The sequence below is a fragment of the Bombus huntii genome, chromosome 1 (genome assembly GCF_024542735.1).
Source record: "Bombus huntii isolate Logan2020A chromosome 1, iyBomHunt1.1, whole genome shotgun sequence".
Lineage (NCBI taxonomy): Eukaryota > Metazoa > Arthropoda > Insecta > Hymenoptera > Apidae > Bombus > Bombus huntii.
In genome coordinates, this window is record NC_066238.1 from 10,500,029 (window position 1) to 10,514,879 (window position 14,851).

General features: G+C 30.9%; 3 protein-coding genes across 4 annotated transcripts; 2 read left to right on the forward strand and 1 right to left on the reverse strand.

Moving 5' to 3' along the window:
- The first annotated feature begins 135 nt into the window (after positions 1 to 135).
- Positions 136 to 2,586, forward strand: LOC126863971 (suppressor APC domain-containing protein 2). Of its 2 annotated transcripts, none has more exons than XM_050614786.1 (5): positions 136 to 1,336; positions 1,552 to 1,698; positions 1,771 to 1,983; positions 2,050 to 2,197; positions 2,272 to 2,586. In XM_050614786.1, the coding sequence occupies exons 1-4, from the start codon at positions 488 to 490 to the stop codon at positions 2,194 to 2,196; spliced, it is 1,356 nt and encodes a 451-aa protein (XP_050470743.1). In that variant the 5' UTR covers positions 136 to 487; the 3' UTR covers position 2,197; positions 2,272 to 2,586. The 2 variants fall into 2 exon arrangements, with proteins under 2 accessions (XP_050470743.1, XP_050470738.1); XM_050614781.1 differs by having other exon boundaries at positions 2,050 to 2,192.
- A 153-nt stretch (positions 2,587 to 2,739) lies between these two features.
- Positions 2,740 to 5,935, forward strand: LOC126864044 (platelet endothelial aggregation receptor 1-like). Its single transcript, XM_050614973.1, has 4 exons — positions 2,740 to 3,772; positions 5,147 to 5,284; positions 5,434 to 5,565; positions 5,809 to 5,935. Exons 1-4 carry the CDS (start codon positions 3,724 to 3,726, stop codon positions 5,871 to 5,873), a joined length of 384 nt encoding a protein of 127 aa, XP_050470930.1. The 5' UTR covers positions 2,740 to 3,723; the 3' UTR covers positions 5,874 to 5,935.
- A 201-nt stretch (positions 5,936 to 6,136) lies between these two features.
- Positions 6,137 to 12,942, reverse strand: LOC126863832 (cold shock domain-containing protein E1). The gene is made up of 11 exons (XM_050614419.1): positions 12,788 to 12,942; positions 10,367 to 11,653; positions 10,102 to 10,281; positions 9,818 to 10,008; positions 9,516 to 9,726; positions 9,204 to 9,433; positions 8,874 to 9,135; positions 8,566 to 8,802; positions 8,287 to 8,492; positions 7,609 to 8,193; positions 6,137 to 7,519 (listed from the first exon to the last, which is right to left on the reverse strand). The coding sequence occupies exons 2-11, from the start codon at positions 10,760 to 10,762 to the stop codon at positions 7,351 to 7,353; spliced, it is 2,667 nt and encodes an 888-aa protein (XP_050470376.1). The 5' UTR covers positions 10,763 to 11,653; positions 12,788 to 12,942; the 3' UTR covers positions 6,137 to 7,350.
- Positions 12,943 to 14,851: the final 1,909 nt, after the last annotated feature.

Here is a 14,851-nt window from a genome sequence, read left to right on the forward strand (position 1 = left end):
TTTAAGTTATATATGTATATATTATGCGTATATAAATTAAATATCATACTTTAAGAACTGTTTCTATGAGTAAAATAACTGTAGTACGTTCTAGATAGATTCGTACTTCGACACACCTGTTTCATCTGTTGCGTTCATATTTAGTTGCATACAATCGAAGGTTTAAAGAGGTTATCAAAAAGTTAACTGTTAATAAAATACAAAAAAGGAAAATGTATTCAAAACGCCTTAAGTGTATTCATATTTGGCACAAATAATTCTACTAATAATTTGGCAGTACACTTTAATAAATGTTAAATAAACAAAAAGACATTTATCAGATGAATGAAACAATATTTAATTAACGAAATGACTAATCGGACAAATATTCCTTAAAAGAAACAATGTTATACCTTCCACTACCAGGAAGGTAATATATGAGTCTGGAATATTTAAATGAATGTATGTTTTCTTAATAACTATATTTTAAATACGCTTGCATATAAATATGGCGCAAATACAAACTTCGAGCGCGGATGGACTACCAAAGCACTTTGTCACCGCTATGCGTACACTTTTTGATATAATGGATGACCAAAATACAGGGTTTGTAAAATTTTCTGATATTGAAGGCAGATGGCAAGATGATGGAACGCAAGGTCTACCAAAAGGTGTTTTGGACAGCCTTAAAAAAGTCACTCCACCTAATGGATTATTGTCTTTTGAAAGATTTTGTACAGGACTCAAGATATGTTTGTTGCAAATTCAAACAGATGGTGACTCTAAAAAGCATGATGGTCAACCAAATAGACCGCCATCTGCTCCAATACTTATACCTGATAATCAAAATAAAACAACATGGACATCTCCAAATACAGCAACTATTAGGCCAAATAATGCTATATCACAGCAACGTACCTTAAGCATGCCACAATTATTAGCAGGTCGAAAAGATGTTAATCATACACACTTAGAATTAATGGATAGTAGAGGAGGTCCTGAATTGAAGCTAAATAAGGCATATGGACCTCCTAAACCTCCACGGATGGGTGCTGCATTAGAAGCTAGAACTATTAATTCAGAAAGAAATTTTGACAAATCTGAAATTCGAACTGTATTACAAAATTGGCAGATGGGTTTGTTAATGAATGATGATAAAGCTATAGAAAAAAGACAATTACCAACGGTAAATTATAGATCTGACACTAGAACATTATTAAGACCAACCAGAGTATTGGGAGATGGTAAAGCAGTTGAGTTGCAAAATAATCAAGTTGGCTTACAGCCTAAGAAACCATTAAATAGACGCAGAGAACCTAGGCGTCATACGTTGCAGAATGGTATTGATTACAATATGGTAAAGATATTCTTCTCTAGGATTCCCAACTAACGATTGGTGATTGGTTTTGGGTATGCATGAAATTTGGTGATTATTAACATGTAGACCATAATATAATTTATACTAAATTCAGCATAGTATATAATATGTTTATATTATATTTTAATACATAGTTGGGAAGCCTGTTTCTTAATTTTTAACAGCAGTAACTATTTGATAGCTCTCTTTTTTAGATGAAAAGAATGAAACAGATTGAACAAGAGAAAGATGTATTACTTCAAGGTCTAGCTGCAGTTGACAAAGCTAGAGAATGGTATTTGAAACAAATATCTGCTACTCAGGAAAAAATTAAACATCTTGGGCGTATGGGATCTCATGTGGTATCAAATATGCTTTCCAACTTTATAAAATTATCTGAAATATTCTGTGTTAACATGTATGATTTTATTTAGGAACAATGGACAGAGGCACAGCAAGAACGTTTAGAATTACAACGTGCTCGTGTCTTAGAAGTCAACAGACACTTAGCTGCACTAATAAGTAGTTGGGAACGTGGTGGACTTCCTCTTCACATGAATCTTGCGTTTCTTAGCACTCCTACATCGACCCAACTTCAGCAAGATATATTATCTAGGTTAAAGCAACAGAATCATAGACTAACAGAGGTAAATGAAATAAATATATATGTAATTAATAATATATTTAATTCACATTTGATGATTAAAAATTAGGAAGTCAGTAAAAAAAGCCAACGGATAGCATTACTTGAACAAGAAAAGGACAACTTGGTACGAGAATTGTATAATAGACAAAGTGGTATAGTTCAATCTAGAAGAGCAACAATGATTCATGAACAACATGATCAAACATTCATGTAAGGTACTAACAGTTAATATTTTAATTCTTTTATGTATAACATAAAATTATATTTTACATAAATATTGTTCTTTTAGAATATAAATAAACAAGAAGATTTGCCTTTGATGATATAATGAATTAAATGCAAAATATCAGATACACATATATTTAGAAAAATAATTAAAATCATTGTTATAAACTTTTATATCTGTTATATGTGTTGAAATATTTTAAATATCTGCATAAAACATGAAATATTTGTGTGAAATATTCACAGTACTAATACTCGAATGTACTTATACATTGTAAATGAAGTCTTAAATTTTTTATAATCCGTCCAAGTCTCAAAAGAGAGATTATGTTCTTCTCTAATAAATTATTATTCTAATTAATAAATTGCCTTGACCTAATTTTTTATTTTATTACGATATCATAATCTTAGTTTATACGCAAAATTAAATATGTTCGTATTACATTTTTGAAACTGATTATCCTTATCTTATAAACAACTATCCACAAAAGAAAATTGAACGAATAAATTATACACGTTCCGTACTATAAACTGTAAGCTACATCTACTTCCGGAATTATGACTGTACGTGTCAAATGTTATCGAACTTTAAAATGTGATAATGTACTTCCCTAACCACCCAGCGTTACTATTGGCACTAAATTTACTTAAAAAAATAGGTGTCATTGCAAAAATGTACAATATAAGAGAAATATGGTAAAAATTAACGTTCGTTGGCATTCTATTTCAACTATAAAAGATATTTTAGTTATTTACAAAAGTAAAGAGCTAATAATGTTTTCTGCCGACCATGTGTTCTGTTTAGAAAAACATGTGCGGAATCATATAACGGACTGGGGCTAATCCCGACCGATATAACGTTCCGTGTCTCAGGTCATATTAGTTCGGAATCTCAAGACCTCTCTCGTTATTTTGTTTAAAATAATATATAAATGCACAAATGAACGATATTGATAATAAAAAATTATAACAAATTTTGAAAAAGTACTAAATTTAAAATTAACTGAACAAAAGTCCAAAATATAAATAATAATTCATATCGGTAGAACAAATGAAATTGTAAATCTATATGTATATGTTTGTTAGAAATATATTATATATAGTCAGTGGCTTATTTTACACCCCACGCATGGTTCTTTAGCTTAGTAGAGTCTGGTGGGTATACTAGCTAAGCGCGTTAGTCCGCATTTAGTTAATAGTCATAGTCATTAAGAGGCAGTTGCCTCTGCTGCTGTCCGGAGTCGGCTAGTCGGAGTTCAGTTCAGTTGACGCGTTCAGCGAGTATAGATGCTAGCTGACATAGGGAACGTTGCATTGGAGCACAAATTTTATCCTCGCGATAGTGAATGTGTAAAGAACCCCCTTTTAACGAACGACCTTTAACCCTACTGAGTTCAAGTAATAGCCTAGCTGCAGGCGCTGGTCGTCGATCTCTGTCTTCTGACATCTACAATTATCTGGATTATCGTTATCGGAACAGTTCTCCCCCGGATTTTGTGAGAGCTTTAAGCCCATCATGCTACCAAGACTGATACTACCAATAATTCTGCTACTCGTTATTATAGGTACGAACACGTTACTTGCGTTTCACTAGAATTTTCATACTGATTAAACATATCAGAGAGGATCGAGAAATCGATATTTCGCTTACGATAACGTAATTTATATGGCGGTATGTTATCACTATGAAAATTTTTCTTCTAATTTAATCGGCATATTGCAACTGTATTTTATCATTTCATAATAACTTACTTCTGCATGCGTGTCTTCATCAATTGTATAAAGATGACCTTAAGAAATATAAAAATTACATTAATAAATTTTTAAATTTGAAGGCGATAGATTTTATTTTAAGATCATGGAAAAGTTATTTTTGTATGATATTATTTGTACTACTTTCCTTAAACAACGTTGATTTAAATGTTGAATAGTAACTCTCTAATAGTAATTTGCTTAAGATAAAATAAATGCAACCGTTCTGTTAAAAGAAACGTCTCGGTTCATTCACCGAGTAGACAGATAATGTGTCACGATAATAAAGCGTACTTTCAATGATGCACATTCCACGTTTCTTCTCGATTGTACCTTATGAAATATGTTTACAATTAAATTTCGTCTTTTGCATGAATAAAAAGAAATATATTTAAGCATGAATTTATTTATAGAAGAAAATAATAGTAATTTCTGATGCATACCCGAAAATTAATTAACCCGCGCAGACATGCTTTATCTCGTTAAATGTTTATCAATCTAGACAAGTGGGAAGTGCAGTGGACACATCCGGTACAAATATGTAGTTGCCTCTGGCAGCGTGTTTCTTCGTAGCATTATCTTTTCAGGGTAAATAAACTGCAGATATATTCACTGCGAACAGAAAATGTTGTAGAAAATGTGCAATTTATAACTTATTGTTTCAATATTTATCGCATTATTTCGTAATACAAAATTATTTTTATTACTAATAAAGTTTGTTCTATTTCCAAATGAATATTCATTTAATTTCACTAAGTTTTAATCCACTTAGTTATATTAGAAGTTACATAATTGATTTCATATAGAGACTTATTTATCATCTACTGATAGAAGTAGTATTTTTTTATGCTATTGTCATTTAATCCGATGGTAAACGTTTTATATTCCGCTTATTGTTGTTTCCAGAATCACACATAAAATACAATATGAATATGGTATTAAATTATATATTTCCATACTACTCTTAAGATGTATTAAATTATATATTTCCATGCTATTCTTAATAAAAGAAGGGAACTAAAAAATTAATTACTTTGTGTCTTTTTTATAGTTTAAATGATATACATATTGATATTTATGAAAATAACATAAAAGATACGACGAATAGTTAGAATTTGATTATTATGTGCTGTATCATATTGTTATATGTATATTTACTAAGTACTTCGATTTGGTTTAAATAATAGGCACATTATCAAAAGCTTGCGATTTGGATCAAATGCAATATGGATGTCGTATCTATAATGCACAATGCAGATGCGGTTACGGTTGTTCTTCTGAATACAGATACAATACTAACGAAGATTGCAAAGAAGCGTTAAGAGGTAATAACTTACCTGTTAATTTTATCCACGATATTAAATATCACTGTTAAACTTGTTCATAGATACTTAGACGAATACATATAAGTATCCAATATTAATACTGGGAGAATTAACCGATTGCTTTTTATTATTTTATTATTATTTTTTAGGTAGGCGTAGTGATATATGTTATAGATCGAAACCTTGTTTGAATGGAGGATCATGTTTGCAAATATCATCAGATCCTGGATTTAAATGTCGCTGCGAAGGAACTGGTTATTACGGACCACATTGTGATAAACGTTAGTAATTATTATCATCGATAAGTAATGATTATAATTATAAACTTTGCAGACATATATTTTACTAACTAATTGATAACTATTCAATTCGGTACTAAACACAATCTACTCAATTTTCAATTATTTAAAAATGCTAATAATATATTATTTAAAATTGAAGTATTGTTTTGATATAAAATTGAATAAGACTAGTAAATAGAAAATATAACAAAACATTTTTTAATGAAATGATACATTTTGCAGCTTGCCCAGGACCAAATAACCAACGTTTTCGAGGACCATTTCCTTACGAGTGTGTTGTAATTTAATTTGTAATTTACCTTCTTTTAATCTATCAAAAATCAAATACATATTAAGTACAAAAAATAAACATATTTTGCGAAAATTTACACATCTTTGTACATACATAATAAATATATTGTATATATGATAATCGTCTTGTTACTAGAAATATTTTAAAAAATTATTAAAATACTACTTACAAATAATATTCATTAAAAAAATTATAATCTATAGAAATCTCAATTTTTTATATATTGTTTAAATCTCTGAAATTCATAGAAAGAAGATATATCTGATATTTTCACTGTTTATTCATCAATAATTTTACAATATGTATGCACATGATGTGTTGGATCCATGAGTTTTTGACAAACGTTTAGTTTGTATCGTGCTTGCGTTAATGCAAGTTGTTATTTTACTCCTTTCCTATTTTCTACATAATGCCACGTGTACCTCGCTTGCTGTTTCTGATGGCAGAACTTATAAAATGCAATTTTTTTATTCTTCGCATAAGTACTTTTTGTAATTTTTTGTATTATATATCGACTGAATCCGTAATACTAGTTTGATTTTATAACACGAGACTGCATCAGGAACTTAACGACATGTATATATATTTATATGTTATATATTATCTAGGACAAACAATTGGCCAGTTGTAACTTTTTTTACAAATTCATAGACATTTTCTCCTCAATAGAGTAACATGTTACAATAATTTATGTAGTAGAAAACACATGTCTGCTTCTTCCATTAAAAAATTATGTAAATTCACAAATTTTAGTAAATAATACGAATGCGTCTTCTTCGATTTTTTTGATTATATGGCCAATTAATATTATCACATATGCCGTGTATTGCATATGATTTCATTTCCGACTATTATACATTATTTTAACTGATCGCAATACACATTACGGGTAAAACAAATATTCTAAAGAAAATAATATAAATAAAGATTTTATCAACATGTACGTATATTTTTATAAAGACAGACGGGACATTATCTTTGAACGTTACAAACAGACAGGTTGTCAAACAGTTCAATGTTAAATTATTTTCCAATCTATAACTGTACCTATAATAAACTGAATGAAGGAAATATCTTAAAATTTTTTATTGAAAAGAAAATGTAGTAATTAAAAGTTTTAATAATATTTCGTAACCATTGTTCACAATTATAAAAATCTACATGCTTCTCGAAAAAAAGATTTTCAGTAAATTTTTTAAAGAAATTGAAATGGTTCAGACAAACTGCCTTTCTGATTATCTTCATACTTTATAAGATGATAAAATGACTCGTTGTGTTTTATTTTATATTCTTTTCTCAACAAGAAAATCCAATTGATTATTATCAATGTTATTATTGTTGTCACATTAGTCTCAATTTGGCAAATGTTTACGATGCTTATAATAATAATAATCTCGGTACCGAAGTGTATGGACTAAAAACAAGTAATGTAGATTACAATTTGGATAAGCAATAATCCTTTCAATACGACATTACTCTTGGATGGCACCAGGGGTATGCTGGGATCTTTCCTGACTAAATCCACGTGTGCCGTCTGGCCCTCTTGGTTGTCTAACTATTGTTAATTTAGGACCTGTGTCTTCCAAAGATGTAGTACGTAAACGGCTGATCAGACGTTCGGGTCGTTGTTGAACTGCATCACTGTATAATAAAGAAAATAGAATGATATACCAATTAATCAAGATATTAACGAAAAGAAAATATTTAAGTAAACAATTTAAAAAATTCACCTTAATCGCGTTACATTGCATGCAGATGATTTACCAGTACGTTGATTCGTAATCAAAACGAATTCAACCTGATCTCCTGGTTGAAGTATTGCATGATCTCGAACTTCGCTCATGTGGAAAAATAACTTCTTACCCTCATCAACTTCATAAGCAAGAAAACCGAAAGGACCTTTCACTGCATCAACTGTTGCTCTCCTCTTTTTCCTAACTGCTACGATATTACAGGCGTGACCTGCCGAATCAACCTGTAATTGTACAGGATCACCAGCTTGTAATAGTTCTCGTTTGTTGACAAGTCCCATAATTCTAAATTCATATTCCGGAGTATCTTCGTCTTCATTAGCGGCATTTATCTTTATTAAGCCAGCATACTCTGCCTGGTCAGGATTTGCACTTCGTAAAGGTCTAATAACCGTTCCATCAAGTACTTCACTAACTGGCGTTGGCCTAGGAATGCTTCCACGAGGTAGCAATGTGACGTATTCCGCGGCTACGCAACCACCATTACCTCTATTATTTCCAGAACTGATCGTACATTCAATATCAGCTCCTACTTCCAAAGCTCCTACATCTCCTTCAAAATTGCTAGAAAATAGAAATGATGAAAATATAAAAAGATGATAAAAAAAATAGAAATATAATAATATTTTCTTAAATACGTATATGTTAATTATTCACCTGAAGTGAAAAAATATTTCTTTATCATGATTTACAGTCTCAATAAAACCAAATCCATCTTTAAGTGCAGCAATGAAACCTTGACAAACTTGATCATTCAATTTTTTGTTGCCATTTTGAGTTTTTTCACCAGAAGAGTTCACTAGAGATATGTCAACTGCAACAAGTTCTTTATTTCGTTTTACTTGACAGATACTAAATTGAACCTGAAACACTAATACTTTAAAAGAAATGCATTAATAAAATTACAATAGTACATATATATATATATTAATATACCTTGTCACCAAGTCTTGGAATATTCTTAGGATCACAATCTTTACTAAAGAAAATAACGCTCTTTTGTTGATTTTCTTTTGTATATCCAATAAGACCAGGTACAACACCATTTATACCCTGAATTATAGTACCCAATAAATCTTTTTCTATAATTGTTTCGAATTGAACTGTACCAGCTGGTAAATGCTTCAACCTAATTGCACTTTGTCGATTGTTTGAAAATGAAGAGGATGGGTCCTAATGTAAAGATAATTAATTAAAATATATTTAAAATGTTAAAATAATTTCGGAAAATATGTAAATCATACTTGAATTACTGTGAATTCGACCTCATCTCCTACACTAATTTCTCTATCAACATCCAAGACTTCATTAAAGTGGAAAAAAAGTCGTGTATCTCGATCTACACAACGAATAAAGCCAAATCCATCTTTGAGTGTAACTATAATGCCTTGTTCTCGTCTTTCGCCGGATACAGTAAAAGATTCAGATAACAATAAAATTTCAGTAGCTCTCTTGAGTTGATCTCTAGTATCTGTAGCAATACGAAATTGGACCCAGTCCCCATGTCTACAAATATAAAGTCATAATTATTTCAATGAAAATTAAAAATGAATAAAAATATTCTATAAATATACCTGAGAGTAAAATCTCCTTTTTGATCTTTATCACCAAAAGGAATCTCAACTTCAGAATGCTGTGTATCTCTATATCGAATTCTTCCAGGCAATGGATCATTCTGATGACGAGCTGCAGTGCCCCTTTCCAGAGGTTTCAATACTTGTCCTTTTACTACTTCATTGCTAACTTCTTCAAAAACTATTGAACCAGGTGGTAGCTTAGTAATATTACAAGCTACTTCTTTACCCTGAAATATTAACAATAATTAAATTTATCTCAACGAAACGCGCACGATAATTGTTCATGTAGAATGAAGAAAATATTTATACATTTCGTATTTGTATTGTAAATTCAACGTCATCTCCTAGTCTAAGTTCTTCTTTCATAGATTTAGCTTCGCTAAAGTGAAAGAAAATTTCCTTAACTACGTCAGCACGTTCAATGAAGCCGAAATTTTCTTTCATCGAGCATACAACTCCACGATAGCGAACTGGACGTGTTGGATTTTCCAACCTTACATGACATGCACCCAAATTTCCACTGTAATTAGCAGTATTGCATTAACTCTATATTCTGCGACAATTTATAATGTATAAATATGATAAAAGTTGATAATAAATAAATGATTTACCGTTGAGTCTCAGCAATTTGAAATGACACTCTGTCACCAGCACGTAAAGTAACATTTCCTTCAACATCATCTTTCGTATATGGCAGAAAAAAACACTCTCCACGATTTTCATAACTGATACGTCCTTGTGTATCACCATTTGTATGCAATTCTGTTGTTACATTTCCAAGTACTCTTTCTTCATTTAGCACCTATATCATATATTTATGTGATTCTGTGCTCCTTATATATTATATTTAATACTTTAGATAATTTTTGTGTAAATATATTAATGATATACTAACCACTTCTGGAGCAATCTTACTAACAATACTAGCAATAGGTTTGCCTGTCCGTCGATCATAAGTCATTTCAAATTCAACGGGATCTCCAATTTTTAAGTGTTCTATATTACCACTAAATTGGCTAAAATGAAAGAACAACCTTGCTTGTCTTTCACAGCACTGTATAAATCCATATGAATGCTAAAAGAAAATAATAGTATTGTAATTATTATATGGTAAAACAAATATTAAAAAGCTAATAAAGAATAAGTAACAAGATCCTTACTAATAATTTTTCGATTATTCCAGTTTCTCGAGGTCCTTGATTCTCAAATTGATCTTGATAAGTAGAATTATTTGTTGTTGGCTCTTCTGTATAGCCAGTACTTCCTTCCATTCCTGTAAATGTTCCAAAAGGAAATCTGGTAACTTCATTACGTGACATTTTAGTGTTGGGATAACCGGCATATTGTATAGAATTTTTTCCATTCCCAGGAGGTGAATCCATCATATAATGATCACCACTATGATTGGTACCATTTCTGTAGATATTGGTTGTTGGTTGATGTGATCCCGTTATAACTTTGGGACTTGGTATAGTCATAGACTTGTAATCAAGTATTGCAGGGTCAGAGTTCATGATTGGCGGCTGGAACGTTTTCCACTGAGGATTTTTGGACATTGTCTCGAATTTGCAGAATTTTAAATGTAATCTTTACGTATAAGTTTTCCTCTTTTCTTGAAACAATTACTTAATTTCTTTTATGTTCACTTCTGTTTCACCACAATATATATTTATATATATATACTTATATTTAGAAATTTTTAGTCTTTTCAATTATTTAAGTGTTAACATAGATATCACAGAACGGTTCTTGGTACCTTATATCTTCATTCACTATTATAATGTTACAAGAACTTAATACAGAGGAAGAGAGGCTCTTTAAAATGCTGCAGAAATGCAGGCTCCTTTGTGACCAAGAAGTGGAAGGAAGGGTTTGAAAGTATTTTGACGTTTGTCATAAATTATTTATAAGAGAGTACCCAGGCAACTCTGTGCAAAATTGGCACTCTTTAAATACGAATACAAGTGTTTTATTAGTCAAGAGCAGCACAATCTCAGCCGCAATCACAATCACGGTCACTTTATAGCTCACCTAACTCTTTCTCACAAAGCTTGTGTACACAATATACAAATGAACAATATAGTTAATGTTGATTTACGAATTAATACAAGTACAAAATTCTTAGCACGTCATAGACCATTGATACTTTCCATATATGTATGCACATGTTATAACAACTGTTTGATATTTACTCAATTTAGCGTACACTAGAACAACTGTGTTCCTTTTAAACAGCAGTCATCCTTTATAAAAGGAGTAAATCAAAAAACATAGGAGATTTAAAAGATAAATGTTGACTTGAAAATCCTCAGATGTCTTCAATGCGTGCTGAGTGTGATTGTGTTGTTCCAATATTTCTATGTTAGCGTTTCTTTCTTCAGCATTTAATTATGGAATTTACAGTGAGCCTTGGTTTCAAAAATGTCCTAAACTAACAATTACACAAGCTGAAATAAAAAACATTTATTTAATTAATATAATCAAGCACACATTAGAGAAATAAAAATGTATTATCATAATGATTATGAGCTTTATGAAAATAATAGTAAGTAATTACTTTTCCTCTTAATACTTAAAAAAGTATCTAAAATAATATACTAAGTTATATGATTATATCTAAAGAAGATTCTTTATGTTAAAATAAAAAAATAAACAATATTGTTTATGTATCTTAGATAAAGTATTATACATTTGTAGTAATAGATTATTTTATAAACATATTGGAATATAAAATTAAATTATTTGTTTCTTATTATGATTTTAATTTGTAATTATAAACTTTTACAACATGCAAAATTAAAAAATTAGCTATCATAAATCAGAACAGAAGTGTTATTCTAACTAAAGTAAAAAAATTGTTATCAGAAATAAAAGGAATAATATCTCATTTGTATATATAGGTTATTATATATATTTTTCAACCCACAATATTCAAATATATATAGCATTCTAAAATATATTTCTTGTGATCTATTTGTGGTTACATATGAGATAAATAAGATATTTACAATAATTGACTGCCAGTTTGACATTGACTTTTTATACTCCAACTGGCACTGTTTCTTCATTGCCTTTTATTTATTTTTCGAAATTTTACTCGTATTCAAAGTCTCATTTATCGATATGATGCAATTAGTCAAAACATCGTTATCATTAATTTATCATTTAAATCATAATTCTCGAACTTTACTGTAAATAGGATGCAATACTTGAACACCCACATGAAAATGTTTGAAATATATGTAACAATATAAGCAATTACAAGTTTCTTTAAAAAGTAAATAAACAGACGTTTCATTCAACGGAATTTCATGCAAGATAATATTGAATTCAATATAACGATAACTGTTTATAGGATGTACCCAAACAAAAATCTGAAATATTTTACATGCTCGCTAGTTACGAGAATCTAATTTTTTATGAGGTCACTCGTTTCTTTGGGTATCATAATGATTTATCAAAGTCCCGTATGCATATAAAATATATATACAATTGTCAGGAAGCAAATAATTCTGCTAATTATAAATGTTTCATTGCAAAGCTCATAATCGAATAGCTTTAAAAAGATTTATAAAACTCACCACGACACAGCACAGCACTGACGACATGCCGCCATGTTGAATGTCAACATTCAGTATTCACATACAAAACAGGAGCAACTACAGAGTGACTACAGCTAAAAATTTGGGTTCATAGCCATCTGGTAATATTGCTACAAAAACAATTATTCGCTAGTCCTATTAACCGTAGAAAACTATAAATTTATATTTAAAAGCTAATAAATTTAATAAAGAATAAATAATTGGTTGATTATAGAAATAGGGTGCACATGAAAATGAAAGTGTGTTCTCAACATAACGTTTTTGAGTTATGTCCAGGAAAAATTTAAACCAATGATATTAAAGTGCGTTCGAAAAACTGTCAAGTTTAATATTTTGCCGAAGTTATCAAAAAAGCAAGTGTTTCATATTTGTGTTAAAAATACAAAATGGAGTGTTCTTTAACCCTTAGAGTGCTATGGACGCATATATGCGTCTGGCGAAAGCTATCGGTGTGGACTAAGGACACATATATGCATTTTTTGTAAGTGTCCGGCATGGACTAAGGACGCATATATGCGTTTGTCAATTTTTCCGAACACCTACGCAGAAGTAATACTATTACGTTTGTGTGAGATAAATATAAATGCATTTCTTAGTAACGGCAGTAAACAAATGCCAATAATGCCTCGTTATAACAGTTGTCTACCTGTTTTGCGGACAGTCGCGTCTGTTTCGCGGACTGTTCCATACCGGACAACGACCGAGGACACCCAGAAAATCCGCGGCATAAAGACAATTTATAACAACTTCCAAGAACCTCAGAGGCTCGTCACGTACCGGAGAGTCCAAGATAATGCCCTATATAATCTATATTCACGATAGTGCCCTATATAATCTATTTGATTATCTTTTACTTGTGACACTCTTCAAAATGGCAAGTAATATTGAAGAATATTTTACAAGAGACGACAGCGAAATAGAAAATTACGATTTAGGCGATTTGATGAATGATGTGTACCAGTTTGATCCACCATCATCAGACAGTGAAGAATCGATCGATCAAAGAATAAATAGAAAACGGCCTAGAATACTAAGTACATCTTCAGAAGAGAAAAGTTCAGAAGTACCTGCAAATATCGAGACCTCTTACCAAACAGGAATATTATTGTGGTCAAAAACGAATTTAATGCCTAAACTACATATCTTTGACGAACAAAATGCAGGAGTAAAAGGAAATCTGAACCCAGAATCAACACCTTTAGACGCCTTTCAAATGATATTTTCGGAAGAATTAGTCGCTCAAATTACCGAGCAGGCAAACAATTATTTCAAATGCGTACAACAGTGTACAGCATATAAAAAGAATTCCCTTTTGACGAATTGGAAGGATGTTTCAGTCCCTGAAATGTATGTATTTTTATGCATTTCAATGCTAATGCCGCGTTCGTAGAAGCTGTCTTTGAGAGAATATCGGTCTACGGACGAACTGTTGAAAGGCAATATTTTCTGCAAAATAATGGCACGAGATCGATACGTGGTATTATTACAAATATTGCACTTTAACGATAATAATGCAGCAAGTGACGATCCTTTAGCAAAAATACGACCAGTAATCGATAAATTAAAGATTTCCTTTTCGCGGTCATTTGCACCTTACGAAAATCTATGCGTCGACGAAAGTCTATTGCTGTACAAGGGCAGATGTTATTTTAAACAGTTTATACCATCCAAGAGAAGTAGGTTCGGCATTAAATTATTTCTCCTTAGTGACTGTAAAACTAATTATGTATTGGACTTCATAAGTTATACTGGACAAAAAACAAACATTAGTGGAAGTAACACAGCCATTGGAATTTTTGGAGATGTGATGACGCTGCTTCAGCCATATCTTGGAAAGGGCCATACACTAATTGCGGATAATTGGTACACGAGTCCACATTTATATACCTTATTACATGAAAACAAAACCAACGCATTTGGAACCATTCGTAAAAATAGGAGAGATATGCCCCACATGGAAGAAAAGTTGAAGAGAGGAGAAATGTGCTACAGATCGACTGGCATTTTATTGGCAATGAAATGGCATGATAAAAAGGAGGTTTG